This window comes from Schistocerca piceifrons, chromosome 5, assembly GCF_021461385.2.
Source record: "Schistocerca piceifrons isolate TAMUIC-IGC-003096 chromosome 5, iqSchPice1.1, whole genome shotgun sequence".
NCBI classification, from domain to species: domain Eukaryota; kingdom Metazoa; phylum Arthropoda; class Insecta; order Orthoptera; family Acrididae; genus Schistocerca; species Schistocerca piceifrons.
In genome coordinates, this window is record NC_060142.1 from 539076988 (window position 1) to 539095291 (window position 18304).

At 44.0% G+C, this 18304-nt stretch overlaps 1 protein-coding gene and 1 non-coding gene across 7 annotated transcripts in view; one reads left to right on the forward strand and one right to left on the reverse strand.

Moving 5' to 3' along the window:
* Positions 1 to 18304, reverse strand: part of LOC124799274 (membralin) — a 520037-nt gene that overhangs the window by 43017 nt on the left and 458716 nt on the right. For all 6 annotated transcript variants that reach the window (XM_047262841.1, XM_047262842.1, XM_047262843.1 and 3 more), the window contains one exon: positions 14923 to 15022. In XM_047262841.1, the coding sequence (XP_047118797.1) occupies positions 14923 to 15022 (100 nt within the window). The remainder of the gene's footprint in view (positions 1 to 14922; positions 15023 to 18304) is intronic.
* On the forward strand, positions 12914 to 12988 carry Trnas-cga. The gene has a single exon. It is a non-coding gene; the product is annotated as a tRNA-Ser (tRNA).

The following is an 18304-nucleotide window of genomic DNA, read 5'->3' on the forward strand; positions in this document are numbered from 1 at the left end:
GCAGATTGCTACAGGGACATCCTGGTATAACGCGGTAGTCGGGAGAAACATCCGAATCTTGTGGACAGCACATTCATACTGCTTGACAACGCAAAACTATGTAAAGCAGAATGTGTAAGTTGGCAAATGCGACGCTGAAAATGGGAAGAATCGAAACACCCACCGAACTCTGCTGACCTTTCGCCACTAAATCTGATCTCAAACGAAACGAACAGGAACCTCTACCGTACGTGGTAAGCCGTTTGTGGCACGAGGGGACATTGTCAATGCTGCACGACAACAGATGTCCCGATTGAGAAATGATGCGTCAAATGGTGATAGAGATGGTATCCAGTGCCTCCCACATCGTTGGCAGCGTGAGGTGAACGTTACAGGGGATTACTCTGAAGGCCTTTAGACCCAGTCTTGAGATGTCAACTGTATGTGGTGCTGTGCTGTAATCATCAACTGTATGTGGTGCTGTGCTGTAATCATTTTGCACCATGAAACCGGTATTGTGCTGTACACAAAAAAGTAAAACTACGTCCGAACAGGCTCAAGGTACCGACCGACCGCCGTGTCATCCTCTGCTGATAGGATGCGGAGTGTGGTATGTAGTCACCACACCGCTCTCTGAATGCACCCCGCTTGCCAACAGCGCTCGGCAGAGGCAGAGTCACCCATCCAAGTGCTAGCCAAGTCCGCCAGCGCTTAACTTCGGTGATCTCATGGGTCCGGTACTACCACTGTGGCAATGCCGTTCGCGCTGTCCTGTACACTAGCATAATAAATAAATGAGACACAATATTCGCGTAGTCTTCAATGTCCACAGAGGTAGTTTCTAACCCGTCCTTTCACCTACATAAGTCGCATTTTCCAAGCGGACTGCTATCTACAACGGAAAAAAAGTTGCAATGACTTTTGCCCCAACCCTCAAATGTCGTTTCTCACATATTGTTATATTCTGTTAAGCTCGAACATTTCGGCATAATTATGCGCTGAACAGACTCGGTAACTTTTGCAGCGTAGTGCAGCACTCGTTTCGTCTATCCTTGAGAACATTTATTCTCTAATACCTTTACCAGTACGTGTTGGAATTCGACTTTGGCAGAACCGTGGTCCATAGAGACTGCAGTTTATCTTCTTACGATACTGTTGTTCACATTGGTCGGAATCCACATTACTGTCAAACTAAGATACGGTCGATAGGTTCAGGATGGTTATCTCGACGCCATGATAGAACTCAACGGATCCAAGCGACTAAGGCCTGAGAGCAAGGCTTTTTCGCACGGGTGCCCAGGACTTGTAAGTCAAATCAAGTACTTTGAGTTGGGAAATCTGTTTCTCAGCACCAAGACAAGTAACCACACAGAGTGCGGCGACGAATAGAGCACTATAGGCTGTCAGTGAGGTGATGATTACTGCGGTTTCCATTGACGTGGCAGCCGAGAAAGACGCGCCCTTAGTGGAGCACCCAACAAAAGCACTACATACCGGATTTGTACCACATCACAGTCTGCGTGCAGTGTCACCACAGACGTATCCGTTTGTAGCGGCCCCAAGCAGAACGAACGTTGCCGTATTGCAACAGTCATCGTTATACGGGCATGATAGTATGCGGTGCCATTGGGTACGCAACATGGTCACCTCTGGTTCTTGTAGCTGCTCATGTAGATTGCACCCACTCCATTTCTGACACCTAAAGGCCGGTGTTCTGATCTACCTTCGAGTTTTCCGTGACATTGTCTTTCAACGAGATGTTACAAGACGGTATCTTGGCTGTGCTGCCCTGAGCTTCCTCGAAACGGAGGCTGTTCGGCTGGTTGTCCAGCCAGCAACTTTTCCAGATCAGCTGCCCGCTGGAAACGCCTGGCCATGGCTTCCCGAGAGACTGATATGCCACCACTTACCAGCCACTCCATTTATGAACTGTGGCACTGTTCAAACATCATGGGCTGGCGTGCCTCTATCAGTGTCGCAGCTCAGTTCCAAGAGTTGTCCAGCCGGTTTAAGGGCGTTGTCGCTAACAGAGGCGGCAGCTCTGTGTAACGAATTTCGCACCCTGTGTATCCCTAATACACAATTTTAGTTGCGTATTCTCGCTACTATACTGTTATAAGTACATTAAGGAGAATGTAGATGTCTGCTATCCTTCCTGGTGTTGCAGCTTTAATTGCTAACAGTGGTACTTAGACGATTTTCATCCCGGACAACGATCAGGAGGAAGTCACCGAGAATGGCAACGTTCATTTGTTTGATTGTCACAGTGAACACAAACTGTGGGGTTTCCAATTAAATTCCTGGCAACTTAACCAAGGCCAAGTTTTAGCCCTTAACTCCAAAAAATCTCTTACAACTTGAATCCTAGCAGGTGATATAAAAGAAATTTGGTCTCCATGAAGGTCTCTGGCGTAACACTGAACTACACACTTTTCAATATTCAAGAGTCCTCACTGAAAGTTTACACAGAAACACTTTTCCGCCTGGACCTCAAAAAGAAGATTTGTGTAATCAGAAGCATAGGGAGGTGGATTCGTTACCCATCTAGGCGAACCAATTATAAGAAAGCGTGATGTCTGTTCTTTCGGACATGTCCAAAGGAATATCGTCCCCATCATCCAAGTACGGCTTCCCGCGGGACGCATCCTTCATTGGGCCAAACAGATGTAAGTCGTGGAAGGGGGCAGATACGGGCTGTAGAGTGACTGAGTAACAGTCCAATGAAGTTTTTCTGAGCTCCTCTCGGGTGCGCAGACTTGCGTGAGGCCTTGCATTGTCATAAGGAAGGAGAAGTTCGTTTGCATTTTTATGGCGACGAATACACTGAAGTCAAATGGTTCAAACGGCTCTAAGCACTATCTGAGGTCATCAGTCCTCTAGACTTAGAACTACTTAAACCTAACTAACCTAAGGACATTACACACATGATCACACACATCCATGCCCGAGGCAGGATTCGAACCTGCGACCGTAGCAGCAGCGCGGTTCCGGACTCATGCGCCTACAACCGCTCGGCCACAGCGGCCGGCACGCTGAAGTCGTTTCTTCAACTTCCTGACGCTAGTGCAATATACTTCAGAGTTAATAGTTTCATCGTGAGGGAGGATATCGAACTGAATAACCGTTTCAGAGTCCCAGAAGACCGTCGCCGTCACTTTACCGGCTGACGGTACAGCTTTGAACCTTTTTCTTCGAAGGAGAAGTGGTGTGGCGCCACTCGATGGATTCCCGGTTTGTTTCCGCTCGAACAGATGAACCCATGTTTCATCGCCTGTGACGATATTCGACAAAGAATTGTCATGATTAGCCTCGTAATGGGCACGGAATTCCGCACAGCTCGCTGCTCTTCATAATCTTCCGATAGGCGGCGAGGTAACCGGCGGGCACACACCTGTGATTACCCCAGCCGGCGGCCGAGTATGTCAGCACTACCAACAGAGACGTTGAACTGCGAGGTGTTTGTTTGTGATCTGTCGGTCACCTCGAACGAAAGTGTCCGCAGGTTCCAACATTGGAGGAGTCACAGCTGTGTGTGGCCGGCCGGCACGCTGGAGATCGTACAGGTTTGCGCGACGATGGTGATAGATGCCTCGCCAAACGACCAACCGCGCTTTTGTTCACTGCCAGGTCTCCATACACGTTCTGCAGGTGTCCGTGAATATCTGCGATGGTCCGGTTTTTCGCCAGGAGAAACTCATTGCGATCCCTCTGCTTGGAAAATGCACCTCCGTTACGGACGACATTTTGAAGAGTACGTATAGCGCCGCCACCTATGAAACTGTAAGAGCTGATGCGGTAATATTTCACTACGTCTCACAACAAAATCTATATGTTTTCAACCGAAATAGGGCGAGAAAATAAATGTGTTGCACCACTTACTGGGCGCTTCTCGTATTTTGAAAAACCGTACTTCGTAGCTAACGCTTTTATGCTACGGAATGGTTACGGTTCTACACCATGAATACGGTTGTATTCACTGTGAAGCACACCTAATGTAATTAAAAAACGCAGTTCTTGATTACTAGTCTTATCAAAAGAAATCGATAGTTGAATCTCTGACTATGTCGTCTCACCCGGTGCTCAGTATATATCGCGAACGGCGTTGCACTATGAAGGATTCGTGATATCGTGAACACTTGTTGCAGCTTCAGTTCAGAAGACCTATTAACTTGAGACATACGGTGGGCTGGAAACCCGAATCACCTTCTGATATCTCAACATGACGCGCTCGCTGCATTCGGCTCTTCCGGATAACAGGCGAGGACCGGCGTTGCTCACTTCCGGTGCACCTGCCCCCGGAAAGAGCTAACGAGCGGGGCGGCGTGGCAGCGGCTACTTATAACAAGCGCCGTGCCGCTCGGTCGGCCCCCGCCTCGTAATTGGAACAGAGCGCGCGGCCCGCCGCCCCTGCAGAGACGTCCTCGCGTGGCGCCCACTGTGCCGGCTAATTAGCAGACCTTACGTCGCCGAGCTATTTGTTACGGCTGGCGATTCTTTTTCTGTCCGAGGACGCACAAAATAGACCGGGCACCCGTACTCCGCTACACAACCCACCACCACCGCCACAATCCTGCAAACGACGGGCTCGTTGCAGAACAGGATTCAATTAGTATTTACGTGGAAGACGTAATATGCGGATGATACTTCACTACATATTTGTGTGCAATTCCGCGTAAATGCGGGAGACCTGAATGAATGTACGCCGTGGCACACAGGTAGTCACGTTGACAGTCTGATACTGATTTCCGTATCATTTACATTTCGGTTTATCTTTGCATTTTTACCCAACGCAAACTTCAGCAGTTGACAGCAGTCGAATTTGGCCTCTACAATCCTCAGCTACGGCGCACAGGAATCGATAAGGGACTTCACCGACTGGATCTGAAGGTCAGTGCCCAGATATCAGTTCCCTAAAGCAGTGCGCAGAGTAATCATTCATTCATTCTCTCTCTCTGGATGGATATAGTCTGGATATTTTGCGCACCACGAGTTGCGCTGCCTCAAGACGTACACACAGTTTCCAACACTAATACTGGTCCTACTGTGTTAAATCTTTAACGTAGAAGTATATGCCTTAATGAGGAGATTATGACAGCATTTTAAACTGCGTCAATAATTACATAAAGTACTGAAAATGACATTTTTGTTACCCCTTGAAGTCGGCAATAGACAACATGTAACTGGGTATGGGTGACACTTTCAGCCGTTTAGTAATACAGATATTGAATGATGAACTCACATAAAAGTTGCTACGAGTACTAAAGATTGACAGTTACTAATACGTTCAGCACAATACTGTGATGTCACATGTTAACGAAAGACAGAGAGATGTTTCTATTATTTGTAGTGACAGCATGCAATTAAGAATGAGATAGCGGTACATCGAAGTTTCTAGAGAAACACATCAAATAATTACGTAATTGGTCAATACATAAAATAACAATATAGTTAGCTACACAGCTAGGAGATAGAGAAGAAACTTTTTTTTTTAAATTGTGTGGTTACCTATTTCTCTTCCTCAGTAAGAGAAGCAAAATCTCAATACTTCTCCCAGTTACGGTTGTTTTCTCTTTCAGTCAGCAGTGCTATTTTTTCTTTGCCTTTTCTCACTAATGTTCTAGGAAATATCTCCTTTCTCTTCCTCTCTGAACACTACTCCCATATCCATTACTGCCGCGCAGCCCACAGTCAATCTATATGTCTGAAATTTATCCATATTATTCCACTTTTGCAAAAATGTTAATGTTGTCCTGTAGCCTTCCAGATGTGTGGTGATACAGTCGAATGCTCAAGATTTCCTGCGTAGACAAGATATCAAACGAAGACATACTGCCGGCCGCGGTGGTCGAGCTGTTCAAGGCGCATCAGCCCGAAACCGCGCGAATGCTACGGTCGCAGGTTCGAATCCTGCCTCGGACATGGATGTGTGTGATGTCCTTAGGTTAGTTAGGTTTGAGTAGTTATAAGTTCCCTGATGTTAAGTCCCATAGTGCTCATTGCCATTTGAACAATTTGAAGACGTACTCCACAGAGTAGAGGAAAAGAAGCCATGTCTCCCGAAGGTAATCTAACACAGAAGGGACACATCGGCCGGCCATCTGCTGAGACACCATGGTATCAGTAAAAGTGGCCTTGAAGGGACAGAAGAAGGGAAAAATACAAGGGAGCAGACCGAGACTAGAATACATGAACCAGATCATGGAAGATACCAGCTGCACCACCAATACCGCTCTCAAGAGGAAGGCTGAAGACAAAACACATGGCCAACTGCCGCTAAGAATATGGAAGAAGAAGAAGTAGCTAATTCTGTTTTCAGTATTTATACAATAACTAAGCACTGAATTTTATATTTAACGTTAAAATCTGTTCCGAAATATGTATCACGGTAAATCTAATGTGAAACATGAAAAATGCCGAGTTCGATGTAAGAGAAGAGCCAGAAAAGAGGCATCTGAGCCCATGAAGAATGATAAAAATGATCTGTTGGGGTCTATTCTGGAATCTTCTATAAATCTCTTCCGAGACGATACGATGGTATGACAAAATCAAGAAATTGCCGAACGCATCATTAGCGAAGAAACGTGAATTCAAATCTCAAGTTTTGACCACTATCTTTTGCAGCAAGTGGAAGACTTCGGGCCGGCGATCTCGTCAGTCTGCGTTGCAGCAGCCGCCAGGGTCACGACAGCTGTAAATACAGCCTGAACGCAAATAGCAGCAGGCTGGGAGGGCAAACAAGCAGCCTGGGGCGCGGTAAACAATGAAGCGAGGTGTCGCGGGCGGGCAGTTCATTTGCGCAGGCCAGGCTGCTGGCCGGCCAGCCCGCCGCAAGAACAAACGAGACAGGCGGCGGGGGCGTGGCCGAGGCGAGGCGAGGCGCCACGGACTGGCGGCCGGTCGCAAACAAGAGCGCCGGGACAAAGGCAGGCCTACTAGGGCCCAGACGGCGCCAGCACAGCGGCACCGCAGCGCGTCCCTGCGTCTCCTTACAACCCGCGCATCAAACCGACTACTTGTACAGCAACAGCCGCGGCTCCAGTCTAGTAGATACATTTATTTTTTAACATACATCAGTTTACAAGTTAACTGCAAGGTATCAGAGCACAAATTAGTACTAAACTAAAAGCGTCGAAAATGGTAATGAATTCTAGAAATTCCGCAACACTGCGTCACGAAGAGGACGACCCTCCACAGGGAAAAAGATACCTCTCGAAGTTAGGCAGAGGCGAAAACCAATTCCTTTGCTTACCACGCTAGCAAAACCATAGTGTTCAGTACTGTGTCCACAACGAACTGCTTCGTTAAATTCATCTACATCTCATCTACGTGATTACTCTGCTATTCACAATAAAGTGCCTGGCAGAGGGTTCAATGAACCACCTTCATGCAGTCTCTCTACTGTTCCACTCTCGAACGGCACGCGGGAAAAACGAGCACTTAAATTTTTCCGTGCGAGCCCTGATTTCTCTTATTTTATCGTGATGACCATTTCTCCCTATGTAGATGGGTGCCAACAGAATGTTTTCGCAATCGGAGGAGAAAACGTGATTGAAATTTCATGAGAATATCCCGTCGCAACGAAAAACGCCTTTGTTTTAATGATTGCCACTCCCATTCACGTATCATTTCTGTGACACTATCTCCCTTATTTCGCGATACTACAAAACGAGCTGCCCTTCTTTGTACTTTTTCGATGTCATCCGCCAATCCCACCTGATGCGGATCCCACACCGCACAGCAGTACTCCAGAATCGGGCGAACAAGCGCAGTGTAAGCAGTCTCTTTGGTAGACCTGTTGCACCTTCTAAGTGTTATGTCAATGAATCGCAGTCTTTGGTTTGCTCTACCCACAATATTATCTATGTAATCGTTCCAATTTAGGTTATTTGAAATTGTAATCCTTAAGTATTTAGTTGAATTTACAGCCCTCAGATTTGTGTGACTTATAGCGTAATCGAGATTTAGCTGATTTCTGATGAAGGTGCGTCCAAAAATTTTATTTTATATTGAGTAAGTTATGATGCTATCATAACTGTAACAGAGTGTGTTACTGTTATAGTTCATAAATCAGTTGCATGACGTATTTACTTCGCAAATTTTTGGACGAATTCTTTATCGAATCCAATATTCAGTTATTTTCAATTTCTTGGACATTATGCTACAGCGGTGTACTAAGTACCGATGTACAGTAATATTCGGACACTATGCGATTACCGATCAAGGTGGCGCAGTGGTTAGCACACTGGACTCGCATTCGTGAGAACGACAGTTGAAACCCGCGACAGGCCATCCTGATTTACGTTTTCCGTGATTTCCGTAGAACGTGGCAGTGTTCTTGTCTGAGGCTGTATAAACACATTTGGACCGGGTGAAATAGTGTTCATCGGCAGTATTATTGACTGACGTGTCTATCTGAACATATTAAAAGCAACTTACGGAAATATGCTGAAAAAAATGGGATACCAAACACGTTCACGTTTACCAGGATAACGGACGCGAAAGGCTCGCACTGTGCAGGAATATTTGTCGTACAATCGGTCGAAAGTCTTACAACCACCACATCAATCACTAAACCTCAAATCTAACGAGAATGTGTGAGGCGAACTAGAGCAACGTATTAGATAAATACCAATACATTCCAACGAAACTTTGACGAGTCGATTAAAAGACGAATAGCACGGTGTACATAATGACAGTTAAAACAGATGACGAACAGTATGCCGCAGCATTTGAAAGAAGTGGTTCAACGGAATGGCTACCCGACAAGATACTGGAACATACATCTTTCACAAAAATTTGTCTTGAAATAATTAGTTCTGAAAGTACCCGAATATTAAAGTAGCGTGAAAATAGTGTCGAGTTTTACTGAAATTGTATTATTAAAAGACCTTTGTAAGTTATATTAATACAATTTATGCTATTATTTACAAGATACGTAACTTAATATACGTACTTGGTTATATTTTACGTTCGTTTTGCTAAGAATACGAGGGCGTGTGAAACCGTGCAAAAATAAAAACTACTTACATGTTTGAGGTAAATCTTTTTTATTTTTCGACATAGTCTCCTTTTAGACTTCGTCCAAAGCTGTTCTAATTTGTTGATTCCTTCTGAATAAAAGGAACTGTCCAAGTCTACAAAATAGCTATTAGTTGCTGCACTCATCTCGTTTGAATAAAATCTTTATCCCGCCAACCATTTCTTCAAATTGGGGAACAAAAAGTAGTCCGAGGGAGCCAAGTCTGGAGAATAGGGGGGATGTGAAACGAGTTGGAATCCTATTTCCATTAATTTTGCGACCACAACTGCTGAGGTGCGTGCTGGTGCATCTTCGTGATGGAAAAGGACATTTTTGCGGTCCAATCGCCGGCGTTTTTCTTGTACCTTGTTTTCAAACGGTCCAATAACAATGAATAATATGCACCTGTAATAGTTTTACCCTTTTCCAGATAGTCGATGAGGATTATCCCTTGCCATTGTCAAAAGACAGTCTCCATAACCTTTCCGGCCGAAGGATTGGTCTTCGCCTTTTTTGGTGCAGATTCTCCCTTGGTAACCCATTGTTTAGATTGTTGTTTGGGCTCAGGAGTATAGTAATGTATCCATGTTTCATCCACAGTGACGAAACGACGCTTAAAGTCCTGCGTACTCTTCCTGAACAGCTGCAAACAATCCTTGCAACACTACACACGATTCCGTTTTTGGTGAAGCGTGAGCAATCGCGGAACCCATCTTGTGGATAGCTTTCTCTTGTCCAAATGTTTATGCAAAATATTATGTACCCATTCATTAGAGATGCCCACACCACTAGCAATCTCACGCCCCTTAACTCTTCTATCATCCATCACCATATAATGGCTTTTATCAATGATATCTGGAGTCGTAACCTCCACAGGGCAACCAGAACGTTCAGCATTACTTGTGCCCACATGGCCACTCCGAAAATTTTGAAACCGCTTAAAAACTGTTGTAATCGAAGGTGCACAGTCACCGTAATGTTTATCAAGCTTCTCTTTAGTCTCGTGAGACGTTTTGCCTTTCATAAAGTAATGTTTAATCACCACAGGAAAATATTTTTCGTCCATTTTTGGGAAATCACTCGACTTCCTTGATTCACAAGAATGCCAAACACAAAGAAATAGACCAATATGGCTGAATCTTGGTGTGCGTTCTTTCCAAGGATCCTACTAACTAAACATGACCTCGATATGCGCCGGTGGTGCCATCTCTCTGACTTTGCACGGACTTTTCAAACGCCCCTCGTAAAGTTATGATGCCACAAAGTAAAAATCTCATACTGCCCGAATATTAACGTTAGTCACGGTGCATTAATCCTAGAAAATTCTGGTCCAATGTAAAATCGCTAGGTGGGTCTAAGGCTTCCACCTAGTCACTTGTAACCAGTCTGGTGTGGCAGTTGAACAGAGCAAAACGAAAGCCGAAGTTTTAAATTTCATATTCAAGAAATCGCTCACGCAGATGACTCGTAAAAACACACCGTCGTCTGACCATCGAAGAGACTCTTGTGTGGATGACATAATAATACGCATCCCTGGCGTAGAGAAACAACTTATGGAATTGAAAATAAGAGTGTCACCGGATCCACGGCATTAGCCCCTTTCTTAGCTTGCATTTATCCAGAATCTCTCGCCCAAACAAAGTCCCAAGCGACTGTGACAAAGCGCAGGTGACGCCTGTGTAGAAGAAGGGTAAAAGAACGGATCCGCAAAACTACGGACCGATTTCCCTAACATCGATCTGCTGCTGAATCTGGAGGATACCGGATGACTTACACAAAATTTCCAGTTGGTGTGATGAATGGCAGCTAGCACTAAATGTAGAAAAATGTAAGTTAATGCTGATAGGCAGGAGAAACAAATCCATAATTTTCGGATACGGCATTAGCAGTGACCTGCTTGACACAGTCACGTCATTTAAATATCTGAGCGTAACGTTGCAAAGTGGTATGAAGTGGAGCGAGTGTCTGAAGATAGTGGTAGGTAAGGGAAATGGTCGAATTCCGTTTATTGGGGAGAATTCTAAGAAATTGTGGTTCATCCGTAAAAGAGAGCGCGTATAGGACGGTAGTGCGACCTATTCTTGAGAATGTTTGAGATACTACCACTTCGGATTGAAGGAGGACATCGAAAAAATTCAGAAGTGGGCGGCTAGATTTCTTACTGGGAGGTTTGACCAAATGGGAATCCCTGAAGGAAAGGCAACGTTCTTTCCGAGGAAAACTACTCAGAAAATTTAAACTGCTCATACGGAGACATACAGATAGTTGCTTTTTGCTCTTTCTATATGCGAGTGGAACAAGAAAGGAAATGACTAGTAGTGGTACAGGGTACCCTCCGCCACGCGCCAGAAGGTGGATTTCGGAATATCGATACAGAACTACACGCAGATTATGATTTTACTGTTGGTGAATAACGCAACCAGCCACATATACTTTTGAAATGCTTTAGTTTATTGTAAACAAAAACATCGAACGCAAAGCACAGGTGCGAAGCTGAAACTCACACGAATATTATGAAGTGTGCCACAGTGATTTATTTCGAAATTGTACGCTATTTCCACTGCAACGGCTTACACAGTGTCTTGGAAAATATTATGGACAATTACAAGAGAAAACGCCGTCCAACGGAACATATTGCAGGGGTGGGCAATACGCTGCTGACCAAAACAATGTAATCGGAAATAATAGCGGAAATAATAGTCACCTGAAGATCGGCAACATAGCGCGAAACAGGTTGTGGCATGAAGTAAAGCATTGCAAAAGTATTGGTGGCTGCTTCCATTGTTCACCAACAATCGTTAAAAGCCACGGCGTTCACGAGATGCAGCATAGATAAATTAACATTATTATTATTATTAGTGTATCAACACATTTTACTGTCATTATTATTATTAAAATCATACGCACACGGATCACGTTAAAAGTGACGATGGCGCAAGTGTTATAACGGGGGGGGGGGGGGGGGGGGGGGGGGGGAAGCTTAAACACAGTACCAACCGTGACCGCCTACAGAACTTAGTTTTCGAACCGCTCCTGCCAGTTTGGCATTATCATATTCCAGGAACAGCGTTTCCGCATTTTGACGTCCGTAGGAGCAGTACGGCAGAATTACACCACGTAAATTTGTCTTGTATATGGCTCTTACGTCATATAAAATGGCAAAGTAGCATTCAAGATCCTCTTTGAGGTCATATCACCGGCGAAACTAAGCTTCCGTGCTTTTAGGCACCGGCCTTTCATAGCAGTCAATCTTCCGATCCGGAAGAGAGAGGTTTTGTAGGCGATGATTTCTATGAATTTCGGCGTCCAATCGCTTTATAATGATTTTGAATACGCCAGCTCTCGACCCAATGCAGGGTCACCATCACACGGTGGGTATTTAGAACTATATGAGCGCCGGGATCGTGGCGATGTCTTGTAGTCACATACGTTATAACCACTGCATTTTAAACGGATACATTATTCTTGTATACCAACGTAAGAAACAATGTTCAAGTATCCAGAATGAGATTTTCATTCTGCAGCGGAGTGTGCGCTGATACGAAACTTCCTGGCAGATTAAAACTGTGTGCCGGACCGAGACTCGAACTCGGGACCTTTGCCTTTCGCGGGCAAGTGCTCTACCAACTGAGTGGTAGAGCACTTCCCGCGAAAGGCAAAGGTCCCGAGTTCGAGTATCGGTCCGACACACAGTTTTAATCTGCCAGGAAGTTTCGTATCAGCGCACACTCCGCTGCAGAGTGAAAATCTCATTCTGGAAACATCCCCCAGGCTGTGGCTAAGCCATGTCTCCGCAATATCCTTTCTTTCAGGTGTGCTAGCTCTGCAGGATTCGCAGGAGAGCTCCTGTAAAGTTTGGAAGGTAGGAGGCGAGGTACTGGCAGATGTAAAGCTGTGAGGACGGGGCGTGAGTCGTGCATGGGTAGCTCAGTTGGTAGAGCACTTGCCCGCGAAAGGCAAAGGTCCCGAGTTCGAGTCTCGGCCCGGCACACAGTTTTAATCTGCCAGGAAGTTTCGTAATGCTCAAGTAGTTCTGCGGGGTGTCGTCCGTAGTCGTGTATCATCTATCACATTATACAGTCGTATCGATTATCAGTTTCAGTTACCAAAATGAATTACCAGCCTGCAGCGCTGATTTGAAACTTCCTGGCAGATTAAAGGTGTATGTCGGCCAGGGACTCGAACCCGGAACGCTTAGAATGTAGGAAAGGGATGTTAGTAGAAGTAAAGACGTGAGGGCAGGTCGTGAGTCTTGTCTGGACTGTTCTTCTGGCAGAGCATTTGGCAAAGGCTAAGATTCTTGGTTCGAGTTCCGCTCTGGTACACACTATTACTCTGCCGTAAATTTCAACTTTTCCATTCTTTCCACAGTTGTAAAGACAGTTCCTCGCCCTTGTGACTCAATGAACTGCATACACATCAACTGAGGGGTCCCTAGAAACATGCGAAATACGTAGCCGTTCACATGATAAAGGGAGCTGCTCTTTGGGGCCTCAACTTTGCTTGGACCAAACACCAACAACTTCTCCATGCTTATGTTTACAGGTAACCCCCCCCCCCCTCCCCGCCCTTACCTCTACGCACCGCTCTCCTCACTAGGAGTATAATGACTGTCCTAGTCCCTCCCCCCCCCCCCCCCTCTCCCAACCAGGCGTTGTAAAAGTATGCTTACGTATCACTAGCTCCCCACACCCGATGTCCACAAATAACGATGCTAAAGATGCATGAAAGATTTATTTTAGTTCGTAACTTGTCACATAATGAAAGGTTTCATTATAGTATCAACCTCTATGACATAACGATTCACAGCAGTCTTCTTCTACCATGCATGCTAAGCAAAGCAAGAAATTTCAGCGAGGCCCTTTAGCGTCTACAAAGAGATTACTTGTAGATGAGAAAATTGAAAATGTGAGCCAAACTATGAATAGCCCATATGTAAATTAGATGGTATAATGTTCCTCACAAAAACGTAAACAAACTAAACAGGATGAGACACGTAGTGAATTCAAAGTAGTTACATCTTGAAATCACTGTTTTCGATCAAATATCTATAATAATTAATGACAAAAGACTAATAGTGCATCACAACAGCAGGGGTAAACAAGATGAAAAGTGGGAAGAAAAAGTTCGGAACATAAAAACATGCTTATCTTTCGTAAATAGAGTTTCAAGGCGAAATCCGGGACGTGACCAGAAGAGTAAACGTAGGTGCCAACTAAAAAGCGAAGAACTGTAAGTAATCACTTATTTACATAAAAAACGAAACGTGAACTGTTTTATAATCTACACATAATACATACCAAAACAAAATTTTATCATTCTAGAGAGTACTGATAATGCCCTAAAGTGAAAAAAGACGAACGTACCTGAGAGAAATAAAATATAGCGCAGGAAGAGAAGGCTTTTTTTTATTAACAAATCAAATATTTCAGTGCTTATTGCTGAGGATGGCCAAGCAAACAAACTTGATAAAATTGTGAAAATTTTCTTGTTTTATATTCATGAATCTATCACGTTCTTTAAAACCGATGAGTTGTACCTCATACATCTGACTGCTTCACACAGAATAATTATGGAAATCGAATTTTGATGAAGTGACGAAATTATTACTCTCTCTCTCTCTCTCTCTCTCTCTCTCTCTCTCTCTCTCTCTCTCCCACCTATCAGTTCTGTACAGTACTCGCCCATGACTATGAGATAAGAAGTTATGCGATGTATTACCACACGAGATTATGTGCTATAACGTGCTCACTGGAGTATCTCAAAAAGGTCTGAAATTATGAAAGCTATAAATCACTCCAGTTTATGATAGCATATCCAAATAACACAAAAAAGAAAATTAATTGAAACTAAGATTGGCAACATGACCAAAAACCAATCAGTTAATGTCAAAGACAAAACTATACGTAAATTGCAGCACCAACCTGTATGAATAGCCACGACGTGACGAGAGCCAACCTGCTGTATTGCCCGTTGAACCGGTAGTGGTACGCGTAGAACGAGAAGTGGTAAAGATAAAAGAACCTGAAAGCAAATAGAAAACAGTAACTGTAGAGTGCAAACCAATTTGAAGTTATCAGGAAATACACCAAACATGCCAAATCAAATCCATTGTCATATTGATGAAACTATAACAGCATATACACAATGAATAAGAGCCAAAAAAGCACTTCTGATGACATGCTGGTTTATAAAATAAGGTGCTAGGCACTTAGCTTCATACATGAGATTTTTACCAGCTGTGAGCTCCAACAGTTCAACATGGCAACTTTCGAAAATATGGGAGTTTCACATCTAAATGGAAACCTTAAGCTTTGGTATATAAATAAATACTTACAATTCGTTATAATTTCTAGGTGACAAATATATGAACCGGACAGATGTCTCCACAATGGGATATCTGATCGTTTTGGGGGCTTGTAAAATGAATTAGAGGCTGTGTATTGTGCTGCTTTTTATTCATTAGTTAGTGTTTAATTCCTGGGAAAAAGCATAATATAAAGCTACAATTCTGTTTCATAGAGAAACCATTTATAATGGAACCCAGCCCTCTTGTGCCGTGGTGTCTGGTGTCCACAGGGCGCTTGGTCCTGCCGAGGTTCCTTTCCCCTGACTACCAAATAACAGTGGTGCTTGCAGCAAGTGCTGCATAGCAGATCCCTCCAACATGCAATGCCTCGCATAGCCAGCCATCGAAGCTGTGGTGAGTTGGCATGCGAGAAACTTGGGCTTGCAAGCGCTGTGACGTTCCCTAATAAAGATGTAATTCCTACCTTCAAGACGCCTCTGAGCATCGGTCTACGTATATAGTGCATGGCAGACCCAAGCTTGAACGCTAACTTGGATGTGGCATATTGTGGATCTGCATCCCAACATCGCTCTGTACATTGTGCGTGGCAGATCCACCTTGAAACCCTATCCCAGACGTGGCATACTGTGGATCTGCCAACCAACATCGTTCCGGATAGAACGCGTGGTGGATCCACACTCGAATGCTAACTCGGGTCTACTGTGGGTCCTGGGAGCCATCCGCAACACATGCACATACACAAACATGCAGAAAACAGAGAAAACGCTTTGCAACATACAGAAAACAGAGCAAACGCTTTGCGAATGTGGAATACGTGGGGTGAATGCAATCCGGTAGAGTGCTATACTATGCCTCGCGATCAGAAAAACAGTGAGTTTGTGCGAGGTGTTGGCAGCTGTACTACACTTACAAGTAATTTTAGAACACGGAACGAGAGGTTATGTCATGATCGCATGGGAAGAACTGACATAAAATCGATAGAATTGCGAAAAATGATGAGAGAATAAGTATAAACTGAGGGAATACACACCAAAATGCATTTGAGGATGAGCTTGCGTGTCTTCTGGTTAGCACAGAACAATTTGCACATGGGAACAAGTATGCAGCAGCAAGAGGAATCCGAGAAAACGTCGACATGTAAGCGAAGGGAACCAGGGAAACAGTCACTTTTTTTCGTTGAAGCAGTATTCTACTGTATGTCTATTGAGGTAATGGTGAGACATGTGAGTTGACTACTGTATTTCACGCTTTTCATGAAGACAGAGAACCATCTGTCTCTAGACTTACATGCATAAGCATTAAAGGATAACAGAGTGGATGGGGTGATCGATTGAGATGGAGATGTAAAGAGGAACGATTTAATGGCAGACTGACGATGCATTATAGAGAGGGAGATGTTGTTGCAGGTCATTTGACCATTTTTTCCACTGTTCTGTCAGGATGCATCAGTCACATGACATAGCCTGCTTTCGACTCGTATACAACCACGTGTTCTGTATATTGTTGAGAGCACTGTCTACTTGCGAACATTAATGGCAAACCTCTCAGTCTTCACATATGTCATGAAACGTGACCATCCTGTTTCGACACAATCCCCAAAACGAACGAAGATTTATGCAATGTACTCCATCCCCTTGTCGCATCTTGGGTGTAAAATCGAGACTTCAGCTTCATAACTAAGATGATTCTAAGTTAGCGACAGGTGTTTGCGAGACACTGCAATCCCCATGTATACATCTGCATGACAAATGTGCTGTTTACAGAGTTAGTGGTGGCATGACTTGTAATTTCACACGTCGGACACTGCTGCTAAACGCTTATCTGTTTCCTTGTAAGAGGTATTCTCCGTTACTAATGATCATTTTATATAGGACTGATATGGGCATAGTATAATTTCTGAACCATGATCAGATGTGAACAGTGGATGCTATACATCTCTGGAAAGTTATATTGTGCATGTATCTCACAGAGCCAATGTTTTATGGAAGTATATTTTTCATTTTACAGTTTGTTACATTAGTTCATCGTAGAGAAAACTGCAAGAAAGATGCATGTCATTCGCTGGAAATATATTTCTTACGCTGGATTATTAACAGTTAAAAACTCAAGCGATCTAATATTATAGCCTGTTTTAAGTGTAGAACCGTGTAGCCTTAGGAGTGCGTGTGTTTATGTTCTCTCTTACCAATACCCTCCTGGTATTGATCAAAGACACTAGAACCACACTTTAAAATTGATAGCGTAGTTGATTTAGGTAAAATGCTTCAAACTCCAACAACGCAAAACTCTTCCTGTTTCCTTATGTTGTAACTGTCTTTTATTTAAAATCATCCAGTGTGTGTAATGTGTTATGGTAGCAGCAGTAACAACATGATTTACTCCATGCAACCTCTAGTTTTCTGTGAGAAGCAATGGATCAGAATCTGTTAATGTCCCTTTAGAACCTGACACAGACCTCGAAGTCGTGGTGGGGAAAAAATGTATGGCAGTGTACAAAGTGCGTTACAGCAGAAAAAACAATGTTTCAAACAATGACACAGGGTCACCTGGGAGTGTGTCTTGAAACTTACAGTATAGTTTGTGGGATACGGTCATCCTCCTACAGTACAGGCGATGCAACTTTACACTGGTCTGTGCAATGGATCAATACCTGTATATTTAATATGATCATCACATGCGCTCAATACCTGCACGCAGACAGTATTTGTTTTCGATACATGGGAGGAGAGCGATGCAGTAAAAATCTTATGGAATTCTCCATCGGATGAAGTTAGTGGAGCTTTTAGAGTTCGTAATTTTTCTCTCTTTGATGGTACAGAATGATGATGATAGCACGTTGGGATGATAGACGTGAATGGGCCCTGAGGGATGCGGATCTGCTTCGGACTGCAGTATCTGTATGTAGTTTGGGGATGCACCACAATGCAGAAGTAAAATCCTGTCCTCCTCTCAATTCCCATACTTTCTTTTATACTACCTCGTGTTGCAGGAGCAGG